This window comes from Lissotriton helveticus, chromosome 10, assembly GCF_964261635.1.
Source record: "Lissotriton helveticus chromosome 10, aLisHel1.1, whole genome shotgun sequence".
Taxonomy (NCBI): Eukaryota; Metazoa; Chordata; class Amphibia; order Caudata; family Salamandridae; genus Lissotriton; species Lissotriton helveticus.
In genome coordinates this window covers 661,443,426-661,465,117 of record NC_136071.1, presented here as the reverse complement: position 1 = coordinate 661,465,117, position 21,692 = coordinate 661,443,426, and the positions used below count along the sequence as shown (strand labels likewise).

The following is a 21,692-nucleotide window of genomic DNA, read 5'->3' as shown; positions in this document are numbered from 1 at the left end:
TGCTGGCCTTCAGAAACCAAACCAGGCGCTTCAGACAACTTGCTGAGGCAAATCTGGAAGCAAGCCAGGAGGAGATGAAGCGGTGGTACGACCAGAATGCCACTCTGGTAGAGCTTCAGCCTGGACAGGAGGTGTATGTCTTGGCCCCAGTGGAACCCTGTGCACTTCAGGATAAGTGGACAGGCCCATTTGAGGTTGTGGAGCGCAAGAGCTCAGTGACATACTTGGTGGACATGAAGACGCCCAGGAATCCTTTAAGGGTCTTACATGTCAACCGCCTCAAGCCCCACTTGAAAAGGTCCGAAGTGGGCATGCTGTTGGCCACTGATGATGGAATGGAAGAGGAGTCTGAGCCTCTTCCTGACCTCTTAGTGGCCTGTGAGAAAGATGGGTCAGTGGATGGAGTTAACCTCTCACCCACCCTGACCCCTGAGCAACAGGAAGACTGCCGCCAGTTGCTGGGGCAGTTTCCAGACCTGTTCTCCCTGGTTCCTAGTGTCACAGATTGGTGCGTCCATGATGTGGACACAGGAGACAGCTTACCTGTGAAGCATAAGGCTTACAGGGTAACTGACAGGGTCCGGGCCTGCATCAAGGAGGAGGTCTCCAAGATGCTTGCTCTTAGGGTGGTTGAGTCTTCCAGCAGTCCTTGGTCCAGCCCCGTGGTCTTGGTCCCAAAGGCTGCTGCGCCGGGAGCCACACCTGAACTCCGGTTCTGTGTGGACTACAGAGGACTCAATTCAGTCACCAAGACTGACGCGCACCCTATCCCCAGAGCTGATGAGCTCATTGATCGGCTAGGGGCTGCCCGGTTCCTCAGCACGTTTGATTTAACGTCTGGGTACTGGCAGATCGCCTTGACCGATGGGGCAAAGGAGAGGTCAGCATTCTCCACACCAGATGGGCATTTCCAGTTCCGGGTTATGCCATTTGGGATGAAGAATGCCCCTGCCACCTTTCAGAGGTTGGTCAACCAGGTGTTGGTCGGGCTGGATGAGTTCAGTGCCGCCTACCTGGATGACATCGCAGTGTTCAGTGGCACCTGGCCAGAACACCTGCGGCACCTCTGGGAAGTGTTGATGGCGCTGCGCAAGGCAGGCCTCACAATCAAGGCAAGCAAGTGCCAGATTGGGCAGGGTTCAGTGGTGTACTTGGGACACCAAGTGGGGAGTGGCAAGGTGGCACCCTTGCAACCCAAAATTGAGACCATCCTGGCTTGGGAACCCCCCAAGACCCAGACTGCAGTGAGAGCCTTCCTGGGGCTCACTGGGTATTACAGGAGGTTTGTCAAGGGCTATGGCACTATTGTGACCCCCTTGACAGAACTGACTTCTAAGAAGCAGCCCAGGAATGTGATTTGGACTGACACCTGTCAGAAGGCTTTTGACACCCTGAAGACTGCCATGTGCACGGCGCCCGTGCTCCTGGCTCCTGATTTCTCCAAGGAATTCATAGTGCAAACAGACGCTTCAGAGCATGGTGTAGGGGCTGTTCTCTCACAGATGACTGAGGAGGGCTGGGACCAACCCGTAGCCTTCATCAGTAGGAGGTTACTTCCACGGGAAAGTAGGTGGAGTGCAATAGAGCGAGAAGCATTTGCTGTGGTCTGGGCGCTGAAGAAGCTAAGACCCTACTTGTTTGGGTCTCACTTCCGGGTTCAGACGGACCACAGGCCCCTCAGATGGTTGATGCAAATGAGGGGTGAGAACCCAAAACTGTTGAGGTGGTCCATCTCCCTACAGGGTATGGACTTCACGGTGGAACACCGCCCTGGCACAGATCACGCCAACGCTGATGGTCTGTCCAGATTTTTCCGCCTTAGTGATGAGGAACTCCCTGGGGAAGGGTAGTTCTCCCCACATTTCAGCTGGAGGGGACACGTGTTAGACCTGGCACCTTGGCGTGAGTTTCCCTTCCACTTTTTGCTGTTGTGCCTCCAATGTTTTGATGGTGTCTGCTACTCAGGGCACTGCGCCACGGCCAACCCGTGCCGCAGTGCAAGTGCTCCCTACTGTAAAGTGTACATGTGATTGATGTCCATGATTGGTTCATTGGATTTACTGTTAGTCCCTAGTAAGGTGCACTAGGAGTGCCAGGGCTTGTGAATGCCAATACTGCTAGTGGGCCTGCAGCGCTGGTTGCGCCACCCACAGAAGCAGCCTTAAAATGTGTCTAGGGTCTGCCATTGCAGAACCTGCGTGCAGTCTGGTACTGTCACCCTGGCTGGGCAAGTGCACACACTTGCCAGCCCCTGAACCTTCCCTTAACTTCATATTAGTCACCCCTATAGTAGGCCTGAGGGCAGGGTGCATTGTAGTGTAAGGTAGAACATGCCCTGATGTGTGTGGCATGTTCTAATAGTGAATTACTACCAAATTCGTTTTTCACTATTGTAAGGCTACCTGTTCCCTTCTAGGCCAGATGGGCTGCTGGAATTATTACACTCTATAATCCCAGCAGGCTCAGGGAACCTGGTAGGAATTCGTGTTTAGTATGCCTGGACTCAGAATAATAAAATACTTCTTTTAGTAAAGTTTATTTTAATATCCTGTGTTTGCAAATGCTACTTTTAGAAAGTTAGCATTTGCTTGCCTAACCATTTCAGCCCGCCTCTGCTTGGATGTGGATCTGACTGTCTGGTGTGTGTGAGTGACAGGGCTGGGAGTTGACAGGTAGTGATTAGCAGGAGGACCCCTTAATGGGTGGTGGGAGTTTCCCCTGAATGATGCATCAGGCTGTGCCCCTGCCACCACAATGCTGGCTCCGCCCTCCTGGGGAGCGACTGATGACTCAGCCTGCACCTGGCCCAGGAAGGACCGAAGCTTGTAAACAAAGTGCTCAGGCCACTCCTGCCCTCTCAATGCCGGCTCCGCCCCCCTGGGGAGCGGCTGATGTGCCTGCCCTCACACTGAATGCAGAAGTCATAAGTACCCACAACAAGTACTCAGAGACTGGAGCAGTTATGCAGAGGCCCCCCTGGCTTGCTAGAACAAAAGAAACTGGGTATAAAAGTAGGAGCCCTGCTCCTTGTAAATTAGATCCTGTTTGTGCTACAAGAGAAACTCTGCCCGAAGAGAAGGACCTGGAAGGACTACAAGGAGGAGTGCTGACTCTGGCCTGTGTCTGGTGCCTTGCTGCCAAAGGAGAGGAAAGAAAAGACTACCAAAGACTTTTGCTTATTTGAACTTTGTGCCAAACTCTGCTGAAAGATCTCCAAGGGCTTGCCTGTGAACTTGCCCCCTGACCAGCGCTCCAGGAACAGTGAGCGCTACCCCCCTGAAGAAAAGCTGCTGCTGGCGTGTGCTGTGTGTCTCTACAGCGCCAAGGAAAGGAGAGTCGAGAGCGCTGTGCCTGCCGCCACGCTCTCTAAACAATTTGTGCAGCTGTGCCCCTTCCCCGACCACCGTGACTGTGGCCTGTTCGTGTGCCAGCCGCAAAGTAAGGATCAGCCCCGCGCTGGTTCGGGCGCCGTGACTGTCCGCGCTGAGCCGCCCTTGCAACGGAAAGGGAGGACCTGCCCGGTCCAAGCATCGCCGCCTGTGTGACCCCCGAGGTACAGGCTGCTCCGCAAAGACCGGCACTGCCAAGATTGTGCCCCTCGTGACTTGGGCGCTGAGACCCCCTGGCCCCCGCAGCTGGAAGTGACTCGCTGCGGAGCCGTGCCTGAATTGTGCCCCGCGCTCCGTGGAGTGCACCCCCCTCAGCCCCGCCTGCCTGCAGCTTCCCCCCTTCAGTGCGAGTGAGCCGGACTCCGGAGACTCCTGCCCCGCATCTGCACCGTCATCCCGGGTGCCCTGTTACCTGCGCTGAGACTCGCAGGCCGCCGCACCCTCCAGGAAGACAACGCGACGCGGGACAGATCCCCGGACAGCCGTCCGCTCCAAGACTTACCAGCAAGCCAAGGTACTGTGTTCTTTGACCTCGCGGTGTGAGCATCCTACGTCCTGAGCTCGCACCGCGCTCCCTGCTTCCCAGCGCGAGCCGCCCCTGAAACCAAGGCTCGCACTGTGCCAGATCGACGAGGCCCACGCGGGAAGCGTGAGCTTTAGCCGGCCGGGCCCGTTCTCCTCTCTGAGACGAGCGGAGACAGCGGAACGCGCATTGAGGCGCTACAAGACACTGAACCTTGCTGGAACCTGGGCAGAAGGCCCAAAAGATTGCTTATTGCTGAGAAAGAACTGTGACATTGATAAAAGAGTAACTGGAACCTGCTTTCAAAAAGTAACCAAGACTGTATTTACAAGCCTGCTTGAGATTTATATAAAGAGATATATTTTCACAAATACAGTTTGGTGTCATTGTGTGGTGGGTTGGTTGTGATGGTGTAATATTGCAAATGTTTAACCCTACATGCCCCAGAGATTAGCCTAAGACTGCTTAAGCCACACTACCTAGAGGGTAAGCAGAGGTTGTCTTGAAGGTAACCCTCAGCCCTGACGAGGAAGAGAGAGGCCCTGCTTGTCGCCAGTGTTGCACTGCGCCAACCAGAGACTCCCCCTTCCTACATCCCTCATCCAATCAGCCATAACCTTCATACCCATCGAAAAGGTAGGCTGAGTATTGGGATTACTTTTGTCAAAGAAAAGTAGGAGCTGAGTATCTTCAGTATAAAAGATTAGAGTGAATCCTAAATTCCTCAGTAATCCCGCCAAGGGAGTGACATAAATGTTGAATAAAGTAGGGCTCAAGCAGGAGCCCTAAGGCACTCCCTAGGTCACTCTTGTAGTCTTAGAGCGAAAAGCGCCCAGATTAATCGTCTGGGTTCTGTCTGACAGAAAGTTTAACAACCATTTCAACGCATTCCCTTGGAATCCTCATTTAATCGCTCTTTCTTGCTGTACATCGAGATTCACAATGAATGGGAAAACATTATAGGCTGCCTCTCTGACCTGTGTGTTCAGTGGCCCTGGTGCTGAGAAATTCATGCAGAAATCCTCGTCACTTTCCGCCAGTGCCTTCCGTGTGCCAACTTAAAGAGGCATGAAGTGTATGAAGAATACCATTATGTTGTTTCTCTACTGGGGCATTAGGTTGGTTCTGATCCAGTCACAGGAGAGCTGGGGCAATTCTAACCCCTGAGGAGTTTAGCTATCCCATAACTCAGAAGACTTGAGTAGCAACCATCTACAACTCTGTGTTACCTAAATAACGTTTAAGAATGATAGTAATAACTTGTTTTTTGCATGACACTTGCTGCAATAGTTTTGAGGTTTTATAAAACTGTAAATGATTGTCTTGTGACTACTCAACTGAAAGTGACTGGATTGATCACCCTCAGAAGGAAGAGGAGCTGAGTTGGACTAGCTGGGAATCGGACATCTGGTTAATTGGATCCCAGTATACTAGCAGTAAAGGAAGTACTGGTCTATGTTCATTCATTCCAGTTTTCAGCATTTGGAGCAAGAATAAATTACATGTTGATCAGTAAATCTTGTGTTAACTGCGAAAACGTTTTACATGATATTGAAACAGTTATACACCAGAATACATACCTTGGATGATCTTCCAACATCTTCATTGCTTCATTAAGGTTCTTTCCCATTTCTACTAAGGTTGGGTCAACCATCTACCAATAAAAGAAAACATGCTAATGAACATTTTGATACAAAACAAAATAATAAGAATATGAACAAATGCAAAATTTATGTTAGGTGTTGAAATGAAAAACAAGCGTTCCGATAGCATGGTTCAGCGAGATTATTTTGCTCTCTGCATTTCCAGGTATAGGGATTACAGAGATGTTTAGGTTTTCATTGTTATGGAGTGTTGATGGGAGATGGAGTGTGAAAGTGTCTTCTTTTTTTCTCTCTCTCGAATATATATATATATATATATATATATATATATATATATATATATATATATATATATATATATATATATACATACATACATATATACATACACACATACATACATACACACATACATACACACACACAAACAGCACTGTCTACATATCACTGAATGGAGAAAATGTGTACAATCTGTGAGAGGGGTAATGTGTGGATGAATTACTCTGTCTGATAACCCAGGTATTTGATGTCGGTGGCAGAACCAATGTGAACGTGGGTGTTAAATTCGTGTGTGCTGAAGGAATTGTGTACCATTGGGATATAGTTTGCAGATACCGGTGTCATGAGAGTGATATGTTTTCAATTAGCACAGATATCGCTCAGGCTCACAGCTCCCTAGACACCTTTTTGGGGTTGGAGCTTGGGAGAGTGGCTCTAGAGAGCAGATGAACACACAAAAGATCACCCACTAACTCACATCAACAACTATTTCGTGCATTTGCAAGGTGACAAGTAACCGATTTATGCCTGGGATGCGTAAACAGTAAGAGTGACAGAAAAAAATGACGAGAAGGAGATTCAGTTTGGAAAACTAGAGACATGGTAGAATAAATGGAAATATTGTGTTCACAAGTTTCTCTTGCTCAGATTGGGACGCAAATGCCGCAGGAGATTAAAAACACTATTTACATCCTGGTAAATGCTTAAATGTATTACCAAGGGCAACACTCTTACCACACTGTTAGCACGCGCCTGCGAAAAACAGTGGCTGGGATATGTGGAATGGCATCCAGCTCTCCTGGAAAGAGGCTTGAAAGTCAAGAAAGGAGCAGGCTCTACTGTGACATTAATAATTCCATTATGTTTTCATTAACCTAGCAGGCACTTGCTTGTAAATTTTTTTTATCTGCGGACGTCAAATTAAATTTCACTGCTGTCTGTAAAATATAGATTTCGGCGTCATCATGACAACCCCACCCAAACCACTATGTACCTCTTTAATCTTGTCAGGCATACTAGATCATGCGACATGGTGGAACAAATAATGCGGCAAGGCTATTTAAATTATGGGACGAAAATGGAAATGATGTGGCACATTCTCAGTCAGTATTATTTTTATCCATTTAAGATAGAAACAGCATTTTTCCTGTAAATTTGAAAATTGTGTGGGAAATTATACAGCAAATGCAGTAAATCCTTAAGTATGTGGTAAACTCTGCAGCCACAGATGCATCCAAACAATAACCCAAGCCTAATTCCTACCAATGCCCATTGTTAGCTGCACTTTTAAGAAAACAGCGTTTTCAAGCCGACTGCCACAAAATGCACATTTACTATAAAAAATAGAAAATTAGCGGGTACCCTGTAGTAATATATCGCCAACCAAGATTTAACAAAGAATTAGCAGAAATGTACCAAATAACATCGTCAGGTAATAAGAGAAATCTGCAACTCTTTTAGATGAGAGCCAGCTGATATCGCGGACGGACTAAATAAGGATGTTCCGAATCTCCTAAACACATTCCACACTAACTTCAGCATTTACATGAAGTATCTCTAAAAGAAGTGGTGGAGGTGAGAAATTCAGTTTGATCAGAATCACCAATGGATCCATGATCAAAGCAAGATCTTCAATTTAGCAACGGATATAATCTCCCTTATTCTAACAAATAGCATTACTCAGATTCAGTTTCAGATTCAAAATGCTTTATTCGGTATATATAAAGTATATGACCATATAGCAACAGAACATCAAAACATAAAATAGTACATATACGAAATATATTCAGCCCATGAATCAACAACAATTCCTAAATCTTCGAATGCAAATACATAATAAAGTGCAATTTTATCTTTATAAAGCATGTGCAAAATTTGCAATAAAGTGACACATGCTAACGATTAATAAAAATATATGCAAAATTAGCATTCGGAAAGTGCAATAGCCATCTTTTAGTTTATGTGCAAAAACTAGCAATGATAAAATACATAGGAATTAAAAAAACAGGTTAAAAAGATTAAAATACAAAATCACTGTTACAGTAATGCGCCCAGAATGAAGTAAACTTAAAACACAGATCTAGAGTTCATGGTGTCGCTAGTGCACAAGACACATAGTATGGCATGGGGGAGTTATTGTCTTTTCCTGTTTTGATAATATAAGACATTTAGTTCAGTTTGTTCATAAAATCATCGATTTCCGTACAGATATACATTTTAAAATGTATGTCGCTATGCAGAAACATATATCTGGGCTCTGCAGATTAAACATTACCAGCGTTACTCAATCTGAAGGGGGGCTCTTGCCAGAGCAGCAGCAGCTCACCTGGAGGGACATCACGCCATCTCGCCACCTGGACACGCAGCCTCACGCCCCTGGGTCCAGGAACGCTGTCGGTCTCGCCGCCTTCACCATCCCGGCGGCTGGAGACTACAGCTCCCAGCGGGCTTTGCGTGCACTTCCGGGACTTCCGGTCCCCGTTGACAGCGCGCCCGGAGGCGGACGCGCGCGGACGCCGGGCGGAGCCCGGGCAGAGGGCGGGCCGTCTAAGGCCGTCCAAGGACGACCAGGGACGGGACGGGCCACGTCCTTAACATCTCTCATAATGGGTAAGCGCAAATTGGCAACTGCAGCGGCGGATGAAGCTAAAGCTAAGGTGCCTAAGTATACTACAAGTATACTCACATATCTTACTTCCAAGGTTGGGGAACTATCATCTCAGATTGCTGAGTCCGAACGCGAACTGGGCCTTGTTTCTAGTCCCGGGACTGGTGAAACTTCTCATGCCTCACCCATAAACTGTATACCTTTGGAGCCTCGGGTGATCATTGAGGCTTGTAGATCTACTGTGTCACTCCCGGCTACAGTTCTTCCATGCCCGGCCATACCTGAATTTGTGTTACCTAACCCCCCTATGAATTCCGGGACTGCCGGAGGGTCGGTACCTTTGACGGCTGTTTCTTCCCAGCCAGCCCTGCTGACAGAGGAAGTCATTATGGCTTTATTGGAAAAACTGTTTACAGATAGGCTTGAGACTGCCTTAATTCAGATAGCCTCGGACATAAATGAAACCCTGAAGGACTGTGTTAAGAACCTCATATCAAAATGTGATCGTATAAATGAAGTTCTTAATGCTCGGGCCCCTGTTTTGCCTATGCCTTTGACTCTCTGTTCCTCAATTGTTAAAGCTACCACCCCTAAAGCTGGTGACCCGCCTGTAACTAGACAAGTTAATACCCCCCTTTTACCTGTGCCACTAAAAGGAAAAGTTGACAATGGTATATATATTCCCATGACAGAGGTTGTTCCTGGTGAAAGTTATTCCACAAGGCCTAGAGGCCAGGGGGGGGCCACGGAAAAAAAGGTACCGCCAATAAATTTACCTCCGGATGCAACACCCTTTGTTGCTATCCTGGTTAATGTACCTAAACTTGAAGATGGAGTGATAGAACAACATGAGTCTTTGCTCAGGCATGTTAAAAAATGGTGTAATGCCAACTGCACGGGAGAAAGTAACATTGCAGATCACATTGTAACAAGTAGACGGGTAAACTGGGTGGGTAAAAGTAAGAAAGAGGTATCTGGAGATTGCATTATTGTAAATTTTAAATCTAGGAACGTCGCAAGTCGACTTTTCTGGGATGACTCTCCTCTTGATCCCGTAAGTAAAGGGGTACGGGCGATGCCTCTGGGTTTTTTCTATCCTCGTCCACATAGGTTAGCTGTGAATGAGAATATTAAGTTACGGTCTAGTGCAAACTCCTGGGCAGATGATAACCTCATATCAACCATGCCTTTAATGTTTGGACAACTAAGCCCACTAAAGCTAATGGTACAGTAAATGTTGCAAGGAATATACCACCTAACAATCTACCTTTGTCAAACATGTTTTCAGCCCTGGCTGATAGCATAGATACTGAATGACTAGCATCTGTACCCGAAAAGGATAACTCGATTAGTCAACTTCAAATGAATACTGATGTGACCGTACCTGTTGTTAGATCTGATTCTGTAATTAATGACCCATTCCAGCTAGGGGAAGGGCATTTACGGCTACTATCTTGGAATATTGCGGGCCTACGGGCGAAACAGGATGACTTTATCTGGCTACAAGTAGTGAAGAATCATGATATTGTAGCACTACAGGAAACCTGGACGAAAGATAAAGGTTTCTGGGTAGAAGGATATACTTCCTATTTTGTTGAGGCCCTGGGTTCTACATCGGGTAGGGACAGAGGAGGTTTGCTATTTCTTGTTTCAGTCAAAATTGTCGGTACTGTCAGAGAAATTCCTAGCTTCTCCCACTATTTTCAGATGCTGGAAATTGGTTTGGCAGACAAGAACAAGATTGTATTGATCAACTGTTATAATTCCATGCAGGGTGGACCCCCTAATTTTGTTTTAGATAGCCTTTCAGACTTTTTAACTAAATACATGTCAAAACAAACCACTTTTGTCCAGTGTATAATGATGGGCGATTTTAATGTTCATCTGTGTGAGTCCCATTGCCAGATTATTGATGAAAACGCTCCTGATTACACCTCACCGCCACACTTTGAACATAGTCCAAAGGGTGTGGCAATGGAAAACATGCTTTCATCAAATGATTTATATGAACCAGGGTTCTTAGATATATCAACCCGGGTGGTTACGTATAACGCAAGGGGTAGTGAAACGATTATAGATTATTTTTTTATGACCCCAGGGCTCCTTCGTTATGTATTATTTTATAATGCAATTGTCAGTGGGTTTAGTGACCACAACCCTGTGTTATTGGTTTTAGATTCTCTCTCGGGTTTGCATAAAGGAGTAGTTAGGACTACTTCTATAAGAGATGTGAGGAGTAAAGATCAAGGCAGACGCCTTAAATGGTGCAAAATCTGCCCAGAGGATTTTTATGGTCGTATTGTGCAGGATATGGGAGTTGAATTTGGGATTTGTTTGAATAGAGAGTTGAGGGGAGGGGAAGTTGTGAGCGCCTTTGAAGACATTTGTGCTAGAGTTGAGAAAGACCTTAGAGCCAAACCAGGGAGGGGCTCGCTCCCTGTGTATAGGTGGTTTGACCACGCCTGCTCACAGGCACACGCAGCTTTATTGAAAGGTCTCAAACTATTGCCAAGAGATAGAACATTGGTAGCAGACTTAAGAAGACAATATACTTTGGCAGTTAAACTGCGTAAAAAGGCCATTAAAGATGAAGCCTGGGACTCTTTGATGGACCCCATAACCCTTAAGCATAGTTCCAAATTTTGGGCTATAATTAATAATCCCTTGTTCTCTCATACATCTAATCAGGACCTTGATATCAATATACCGGAAGCTGATTGGATTAATCATTTTTCCAACATATATGGTTCCAATGAAAATCCGGAGGTTTTTAAAACACCTTACTCCCCCGTTTCTCCTGTGACTCTTGATTTCACCAAATCTGAAGTAGAGCTGGCTATTTTGGGCTCAGCTGCAAATAAAGCCCCGGGTCCGGATGGGGTGCCGCCGGACCTATACAAATTAAATTCTGAATTGTGGGCTGAAATTTTAGCCAATGTTTTTAATTGTGTTTATGAGGGGGGGTTGCCAAAATCATGGTCATGTGCAATTATAGTACCTATTTTTAAAAAGGGTTCCAGAAATGACCCAAAGTGTTTTCGGCCAATTTCATTATTGGATTCATCAATGAAGATTTTGGGTAAAGTCCTGCTTGCTAGAATCAACACCTGGTCCACAGAAAATAACATTCTAGTTGATGCCCAATATGGGTTTCGTGCTGGGAGGGGGACTGAGGACCAATGCCTAAATCTTCATTTATTAATCTCGAAATACACAACTGTCAAAAAAGGGTCAATTTATGTTGCATTCATGGACCTATCCACAGCTTTCGATTTGGTCAATAGAGCTAGACTGTGGACTATGCTATTAAAGCTGGGTTTGGACCCCCCCCTTGTATATTTTTTGGCAGAATTACACAAAGACTTGAAAGCATCGATCAGAATGGATCAGGATGGTAATCGTACCGCCTGGTTCAAATCTAGCAGGGGAGTGCGGCAGGGCTGCATTCTTGCGCCCATGCTATTTACCCTGTATATTAATTCACTTGAGGAAACTCTTTTATCCGCGACTTTGGACACTCCGCGTGCAGGGGAAACTCGTATTCCCGTTCTTCTGTACGCGGATGATGCCGCTCTAATAGCGAGGACCCCCATTGGTCTACAAAAACTTTTAAATGCTTTTAATGATTTTATGTCATCCTTAGACCTAGTGATAAACAACTCCAAATCACATGTTATGGCCATAGGGACTGGTAAAAACAACTCCAGACAGTTTTTCTGTAATGGCGATGTAATTACAAATGTTAAAGTCTTCACATATCTGGGCATAATTTTTGATAACAAGGGGAGTTGGGCTCCGCAAATTGTAGCCAAAACTAAATCGGTTAGAAGCTCAACCAATGCCATCCTAAGTTTCGCAAGGAGACTGGGAGGGAAGCCAACAAGTGCTTTACTTAATTTATACAGGGCAAAATCTTTGGCAATAGCCAGGTACGGCGCTGGTCTGTGGGGCTACGTAAATAGCGATACAATCCAAAGGGAAGAAAATAAATTCCTGCGTTCCACTCTAGGGCTTCCCCAATCCACAGCTACGTTTTCAGTCCACCAGGAAGTGGGGTTTGGTTATATATCGGATACCCTTCTTATGGCTCCTATTCTGCTATGGATAAGGCTCTGGACCAACAAAAATCTGGTTCTTAACCATAAAATTTTGGTGGATTGTTTAAATTTGGATAATCATAAAAGTATAAATTGGCTTTCACATGTAAAGAAGTGCTCTTTGGATTTGGGCCGCCCTGATATTTTCTTTTTCCCTCAGGGTCTTAAGAAATCAGATTCAATCTGGGTGAAGGCCAATTTTGTATATAGGAAAAATGTGGTGAGGGAAGAATCCCAATTACTTAAGCCCACAGTCAGAGCCCATTATCTGACCATTACGCGTCTTACCATTCAACCGTACCTTACCATCGTCACTATCCCCTTTCATAGGTGGCTTCTGGTTAAACTTCGGTTTAACCAGATTTATACTGTTTTATGTGACAATCACGGATGGTTTAAGGAGGAGGATGCCCCTGTTTGTAAATGTGATAGTTTTTCTGCACAAAACAATATGCACTTTATGCTATTTTGTGATTTTTTCAGTGAGCCCAGACAGAAATATCTTGTACCATTGTTGAAGGAAAAAGCTTTCCTTCAGGCAAAACCTGCTCTCTTGTTTCTCCAATTAATGGATTCTACGCAGGTTATGTGGAGCGTGGCTAATTATCTTGTCGCTGCGGTTAGGAGCAGGAGGAAAAGATTGAAAGATATAAATATTAGTGTTCTGTGAAGACAAATGAACTGGACGTTGTTATCATTTTTAAATGTCTATTTTACTGAGTATTTTATCCATTATGATGTATTTTTGTATATTAATGAACTATCAATGTCGCTTTTTTAAATCTTGTACTTTTATGAATGTTTACTGAACGATGCACTTGTATTTGCTCATGAATTTTTCTGCTTTTTGATGTTTGTATGATTGTAGAATGCTTTTATGATTTTTAACTAAATCGAATAAAGTGGTTTTGACTTTGACTTTGACTTTACTCAATCTGAATAATGTTGTAGGATGTATTAGAATGTTTTTATTCGGTGACAGTTGATAAGCTGCCATGGAGCACTGAATGCTAGAGTCAGTCTCCCTTCAGTTTGTCCAGCGTAGGGAATGACACCACAGCTCAAGTTTGGCGCCAAGTTGCAAGAGAGCTGCCCTACACCGAAACAGACAGTTCAGCTAACGTTACAGAGCAACACTGCAGTGATTCGCAAGATAATAGATCACACCCCTGGCAAGTGCTGGTTAGTTGTACTTGTTATTTAGCACAGTGTGACAAGAAGTAATGATCGTTTCAGTGTCTCAGAGGGGAGGATAGGAGGGCTACTGGAACAGTTTGGCTGCGCTGGAACGAGCAGTGTGTTCCATGAACGAACATAGTTCAGTATAAGACTCATTACATAAATCCACATGGAAACGTGGAAAGCATTTCCAGTCTCGTTTCCTCAGTGTTGTGAGACTACGTTGAAGTCCTTTGGCCTGTCGCAGACCAATAGTTAGGGAATAAATGGTGGATTTATTTTCCTGCTCTTTCAGGATAAACTCAAGTGTGCCTGGCAGTTTCAAGAGGGACTATAATTCACAAGTGCATATCAAAGAATACATGGTTTTATGTTGATTTTCTTGGTGACATTTTCTTAGGTACAATATGAAGATAACAAAATAATAGCCGTTGATATATTTGGCCTTTAAAGAGTTATTATTGAATGGTGAATGGTCATAAACTATGCATGCAGTGATTTGCACACTTATCAACAGAGAATTGTGCGTGCGGTGACAAACACACCTTCAAAGCTCACAAGAAGCATAAGAAGAGGCTTTTTAGACACTTTGCATTATTTTGTCATTCAAGTTTTTTTGTTATGGTGGGCAGCTTTTAACTGCAAAATAACAAAATGATATAGTCAGCGCTGTGGTACTTGTATTCTATCGGTTTATTGGAATTGCATACAGTCACAGTGTTTAGTCACCATGGAATCTGTGAACCCACCACCACCTTTTCTAGAGTGTCTTGGAGAACGATCAATCATTTGGAGAAGCTGGTTTGATGCTTTTGAGACTTATTTTGGAGATATAGGGGCATCAGGATGTTGGCCTGAATGGAAAACAAATGGCTTTTGTTACTTTCTCTGGGTTTTGAAGGGAGGGCTATTTTAAGGCATTTTCCGGAGTTAAATTCTAATATTGTTTCAGAGCTCGATGAAAATCAGATTGTAATCAAGAAATTAGAAGCGAGATTTGCTGTAAGTTTATTGGTACGTACACACATTTTTTAAAGGATATCAATGTCGGGATGAGGGAGTGGAATCATACATTAATGCACTCCGTCTAATTTCTGACTGTCAATTTGGGAACTATTGTGGCCTGCTCGCCTGTGACCAGTTTGGTAATCATTATTGGGACAAAGGTATACAGCAAAGATTGCTCTCAATTAGTAATTTGTCTTTATGTGAGAATATACCCTTAGCTAAAAGCTTAGACGAGGGGCCTCTTCATAACAAGAGTGACAAGACAATGACTGAAGGGTATGATTGTAACAGGTTGTTTTTTAAACTAAGGAACACCTGTTGTAGGTGTGGTTTTCCTGCATACACAAAAGGGGACAGGCAGAGTCCTGTAAGCAATGTGTGCTGTAGGTTGTGTAACAAGGATGGTGATTGTGCAAAGGAGTGCCAGTGCACCGAATTATTGTCAGAAACGATTGGCATAAAGGATGACAACCCTGGAACTAGTTATTTGATTGATTCTGTTCAAAGTAAATAAGATATGGTTTAGTACTACATGATGATGTCAGGAGTGGGGATGCGGCAGAGTGTAATGACCTGTATGCTGAGACCACTGTTGGTGAGACAGTTTGGAATTTGCTAGTTCAATCTAGGTCTAGAATCACCATAATCACCAAAGAATGATTTTAAGAAGTCAGGAAAGACAGACACAAACCTCCTGAGCCTCCAGAAGGGCTCATGTCTCCTAGGAAGGAAGGAGTATTGAACTAATGGTTATTATTATTTTTTATAAGATGTTTTGGAATTCCAGAACAAAATATATGTTGCTGTTAACGGTTTGTACATACGTGGGTGGCTTTATCAAGAGTTGTTCGGGATGATAGAAGGCCAGGCATGAGGGATCATGTTTTAGTGATACAAGAGGATGGTGATGTAGGATCAAAATTAAACTGTTGTGCCAGTATTTTGCCAACTAATTGGGCAAAATATCTGGGTTAAACCACAAGATCAAGCAAAGAGCTATACCTGGGACATTAAAGAAAAAGATGAAGCCCAAATATGTGTCAGTAGACAATGGAGCTGCAAGTGCTATAACGAAGAAAGAATGGCATGAGGTATTTAAAGGCAAAGTGGTGCTGCAAGAAGTTTTAAGTTATGTAAGGAAGGGCAGGCATAAAGAAAATAGATAGTCTCAACCCATTAGCAAAGTCTTGGATGAAATATCGTCGGAGGATGGTTTACCTATGCTGGCTGAGAAATTGGTTCCCCTAGAAATTTTGAGGGTGGCGATTCTTTGTAGGGGACATCATGGACATGTAGGTTCCACTTAGATTAAACAAAGAATTCAAGTGATTTATTAGTGGCCTAGAATGGATAGGGATGTGAGAAGGTGTCATGAGGAATTGTCTAGTATGTGCAAATTGAAAGAAGGATCTTTCTACGCATGTTCCACCTTTGCATCACGATTACAACCGGTCCATAGAAAATGGTGGAGATTTATTTGCTTGCCCCCTTGAACTCTCTTAATCTACATCATCACTACTTAGTACTTTTGGTGCTTTGTTATTCCAAATGGCTGGTGTGGGATTGATTATCAAACCAAGTACCAAAAGATTAATTTAGTAACAGAGTTCATAAAAGTTGCGTTTTCAAGAGAGGGATTGACAGAACTATTATTGTCTGACATCAGTTGTGGGTTGAAGATTGCAGGCCCCTATCTGCCGCTCATATACTTTCCTTGGTGCCACTAAAAAGACAGCCTCAAGTGGGTTGTGATCACAAAAGATGGATTCAACAACTGACCCATGAAGCAAAATGTGTTCTATGATCCGCGTGATAAATAGGTGCAATATGTGAATGAAGAGATGGAGGCTTAACTGAAGGGAGTGGAGGTAAGGATTAAGAAAAGTTCTTTATATTATCCTCAAACTACTGGACTGGTAGAGCCTATAAACTGAATAGGGTTGAGTATGTCAAGTGTGAAGTGTTGTGTGCAGTGAGAACAATATTTTTAAACCAATTTCAAAACTGAGCCCAGCGCGGATGAAGAAGTGATTGGACGATGGAAGATCTCAAGAGGTGGATGAGGATTTGAATCCTTGATTGACAAGTGCCACATTGGGATGGGCTGTTGAGTCCTAGGCCAATGGGTTTGGCGGCTATCATACCTTTTGTCCCCCAATTCAGTCCCTATCACCCCTTTTCCCTTTCGTATGAAGATTATGACCTGGGAGATTGTGGCACTGAGGTCCAAAAGAGATGACGTCACTTGGCAGAGGTCCCTTGGCTTTTGCCAAATAGTTGCTCTGCAGGAAACCTGGGATAACAGGCGGGTCCTTTTTCATGTACGGATTTTCTACGTTTTTCAAAAGTGCACCTACTTCCTTAGTGGGCCGGGCTAAGCGTGGTCTTCTTGTTTTGGCCTCACTTAAAATACCATGTACTTCCAAGGTGGTACATTTTCACTCACCCCATTTGTTAGCAGTAGAGCTGATGTTTACAAATCATCACCCCCTGTTGGTAGTACATTTCTACAATTCCTTCTGTAGCATATTTGATACTAAACATATTGCCACATTAGAGGGGTTTCTCATCACAATGTTCAAGAGGAAACGCTCTTACTACGAATTCATAATTTTAGGTGATTTTAATACACATCTGACTGTACCTTTGTGAAAGGCCACATGGATACAATACCTCTGGTCTCCCACTTTGAGCACACGGAACTAGGTCACCATTCAGAAGAGCTCCTTGCAGATAACAATCTGCATTGCCTAAAACAGACTGGAGCTGATGTTTCTGTTCCCACTTATTCAGGTAGGGGCTGTTCCACCACCATTGATTTTATAATGCTTTCTGCTCCTTTGGTGTCGGCAGTCCACAAACTGGGAGTCTCCTGGAGCAGTTCAGTTACATTTCTTTATTCATAAGGTTTACCCATCCAAGAAAGTACATGCATATGGAACAATCAACATTACATCTAGTTATGGACATAAGTACATTATCAAATTATTATAAATCAGATGAACACATATCTATACATAACACTATATATTAAAAACAAGAATTAAAAACACAGAATAGCAGCATATTGTTATAATAATTAAGTGCCACGTACCCACACAGCAGGGCTTAGCCTACATGTAAACATGTCTCACTGTTAGACAGTTGGGAAATTTTTGAAAACATTGCTCCACTCGGTCTAATATCGCAAAATATCCTTTTCAAGAGTGGGATACAAAATAGCTTTGTATACAATTTATAAAATTTACTAAACAGTAAAAAAGGTGGATTCAAAACTGACCAATGAAGTAAAATTTGTTCTAGACTCCGGGTGATAAATATAAAATCAATCGTGGATGGAGACCCACTACCTTTAAGGATGCTGGAATGATAACATAATTCCCTTCAGTAACCATAATATCCAATAGGTCATGGGATTCCACTATCGACTCCAACTCCTGATTTCTATGATCTACCGCTCCCTGTGTACTCCCCAAAGTGTTTCTACCATTTGGGAGGTGTGCGTTGAAATCACCAGCAAGGCAAAGGTATAATCTCTGGCCCAGAGTAATAACCATGTCAGATAACTTAGTAAGAAAATTAGTTAATTCTAGAAATATTGAATTGGGGACATTATTAAAATCATTATTATAAAATTAACCATATAAAAATGTAAAAGTGATTTTTTTAACAGAGCACTTGAAAGCTAGTACTAGCAGTCTCCAAGACCTCCATGTAACCGCTCAGGGCAATATTCAGCCATACTGACAATCCATCTGAAGCACGACCAAAACGGGAACTAATAGCAGGAATATTATAGCACTGGTACCCATCTAATATAGTGGGTACCACCTCCACGTCTCCTGTAACATAATTAGATCATATTTTTAATAAAAGAGAGCCATTCTGGCACAGATAGCTTGGAACTAATCCCTGCCACATTCCAACCAACTCATAATGTGCAACCTATTATCTTGGATAAGCAGTGGGGTGGTGATAAGGGTAGGCTTCTTTGCAAAATTAGGCAGGGGGTGTGTAGGGGCGGCAGCCTCTGGGAGTCATTCTATGTCTTCCAGTGTACTAAGAATTTCAAATCTATTATTACAATTCAGTAAGGGTGCTTCCCTAAAAGGGAGATTGCGGATAGTCAGTGGAATTACTGGCTTATAAAAAAAACAGCTGAGGGGAAGTAACACAATTTGCACATTAGTGTGAGACAATGATTCTCCATATTTTAAATGAATATGTACATAAATTGGAGATCTAAAATTTACCACAATATAGTCCCCGGGAATGTCCTTACGCCCCTGTCCCACCCATCCAACTCTCCTTAACATGATAATTTTCCCCACATTCTCAATCTCAAACTGCTTACATTTATTTAACCAGTGTACAGTTTTGTTCTTTAACTGTGACCAAGTCTCAGCTGAGCCCATTTTCTATAAGGGTACACCGGCCAATAACAAAACATATGGACAAGCAGCTGGAGGGAGGGTCAATGAATCCTTCATAGGGTTACACACTTCCTTAGCGCCTTCGAGAAAGTCGGACGATTTGATCTCAGAGGCAGTGTTTCTCTAGCAGAATTGGTGATGAGGGTTGCTGTTTGTAAGACCAGGTTCCTTCTATGTAACATTTCATGGTTAGAGCAAGATGCCCTTTGTGGCTAATTTGTTAGTTCAGTACCACTGGTCAGCCTTATCTGCAGTTGAGAGGGATAAGTTTGCGCTGGAGTTGAATTAGAGCATGCAATCGGTTTGTCCTTGGTTGCATTGTTTAAATCACAGTGATTAGCTAGGGATTTCTCAATTGATTCTAGGCGCCTAATAATTGGGCAGAGTTTTTGATCGAGCATTGAGCGGAATATTAAAATTAAAGTGCTTCGTTGGCCATCATGTGTAAATTCCTCTGTTTGGGTTGTCTGAGTCACACTGTGGAATTTAGGCCGGTGGCTTCTCTGTGGCTCTTTGTTAGAGATAGCCACTGTACTGACCTCTCTAGGAGCCCCCGCTGGTTTCCTCCTTTTTTTTTTTAACAGGTTGATAAGTACATGAGGATTTGGAGGAGTTTAAGCACGAAGGGGCAATATGTGATACAGGGTCAGGGCATCCATTAACTTCTTGAAGACGCGACGTGCGGAGCAGGATGAAGATGATCAGGTTTTTCATTACCGGATGACTTGACTTTTGGAACAATAACTACGAGCCTTGGATTTATTATAATTCGAACACGATTGAGCACACATCTACATCCTATCAGATGATGTCCTAAACTGCACCGGACGTCTCTACGTTTAGAAACACTACTTCTAGTGTCGAACTTATGACAATCTGATTACTATTGAACTTTATCTCAAAGTGTACCAGAATACGGGTTTTTAACTATTACTTACCCTGAATATCTCGGTTTGGATGCACCATACTTAAAGAAGATCGTTGGGTTTATATGAATGATTCAAGTGCACTACGGATCCCTAGAAAACTCCACTTGGTCTCTCTAAAGAATATTTCGAGTCAATGTTATAGGATTCCTTATGAGCCTTGAAACAGTCGTTTTCAACGACGAAACACTTGTCGGCTGCCTGCTTTAGCCAGCATGGTGACAATCACAGTAGTAGTATGGGCTGAAATATTAGCACCAGGTGCCTTACGTTTACCCATTCTCAAAGATGTACAATATAAAAATTAAAAAGGAGATGTACCTCCGGTCTGGGCGAAGTCCACATGCAGTTTCTGATTTACTCGAACCAGCCTTCTTCGGACGCAGACAGGCCTGCTCTTGGTCCAGGTACAATTTCATGTGAAATCGCCACCACTGCTTTAGCCAGCATGGTGACAATCACAGTAGTAGTATGGGCTGAAATATTAGCACCAGGAGCCTTACGTTTACCCATTCTCAAAGATGTACAATATAAAAATTAAAAAGGAGATGTACCTCCGGTCTGAGCGAAGTCCACATGCAGCTACTGATTTACTCGAACCAGCCTTCTTCGGGCGCATACAGGCCTGCTCTTGGTCCAGTCTTGGCCCGGGCACGCCCTGTGCTGCGGGAGCCCGGCCGAGATTTAATGCTGGTGCCTCCTGTCGCAGGAACAACTTGATAGACTTCCTGCCGTGAGCGCTGTGGGGGCTTGTGATCCGCTCCCTCCTCACACTGACAATCGGCTCTCTTGGAGCAGTTACAGCGATCATAATCCCATAAAGCTGGAACTGGTCCTGTCCTTAGACATACCCAATGGAGGCGTGCAGGAGCATCTTAAATAGCGCCATTAGTACAAGAGATCAAGCACACAGATTAAAATGGGAGAAGGTGATTCCGGAGGCCTTTTTAAACAATCTGTATGTGGAATGCAAAGATGAGATCGCACTATATTAGGTCGTGATAGTTGCATGCAGGACAGATCTGTATTAGATGCTTTTAATAAATTAAGCAAGCAGATAGCTGGCAACTGAACCACTCACTGTAGGCCTAATGGAACCAAGGGGAAAAAGTGGTTTGATGGCAATTGCTCCAAGACACACAGGAACATAATGATGGTTCTTAAGCACAAACCCAGGGATGAGGAAAGGGTCAGGATCTGTAGCAGGATCTCTGTAACAGGGAGCGGGTGTTGGAGGTCCTAGGTCAGGCCAGTGTGCTGGCTGATAGTACAAAGTTTTGGGACGTGGTCAATAGCTCCTTCTTTTCAAATTCAGCAAATTCCAGAGTGGACTGTTGTATAGCCTCAGAGAGATGAGTCCAACATTTTGAAGGGCGTACAGTGGTGATGACCTGGGGGTGTGAGACACAGTGTGGGATCCTGGAACTGATACATTACAATTGTCCTTCAATGCAGAAGAGGTTTATAAAGCCATTGTAACCACAGCCGGGGGAAAAGTGCCTCGACTGGACAGGGTCCCTTCGTACCTTTATAATACGGACCCTTTGGCTTGGGCCAAGATATTGACACAGGTTTTTAATGCAGCCTGTCTGTGTGGCTTCCCTCTTCTTGGTCCAAGGCAACTATTTTGTACATTTTCAAAAAAA

At 43.9% G+C, this 21,692-nt stretch overlaps 1 protein-coding gene across 1 annotated transcript in view; it reads right to left on the bottom strand.

The window, feature by feature from the left end:
* The window catches only part of PDXDC1 (pyridoxal dependent decarboxylase domain containing 1), a 399,349-nt gene that overhangs the window by 251,399 nt on the left and 126,258 nt on the right, over positions 1 to 21,692 (bottom strand). Inside the window, exon 2 of the mRNA XM_078663195.1 lies at positions 5,493 to 5,566. Within this exon, the coding sequence (XP_078519321.1) occupies positions 5,493 to 5,566 (74 nt within the window). The remainder of the gene's footprint in view (positions 1 to 5,492; positions 5,567 to 21,692) is intronic.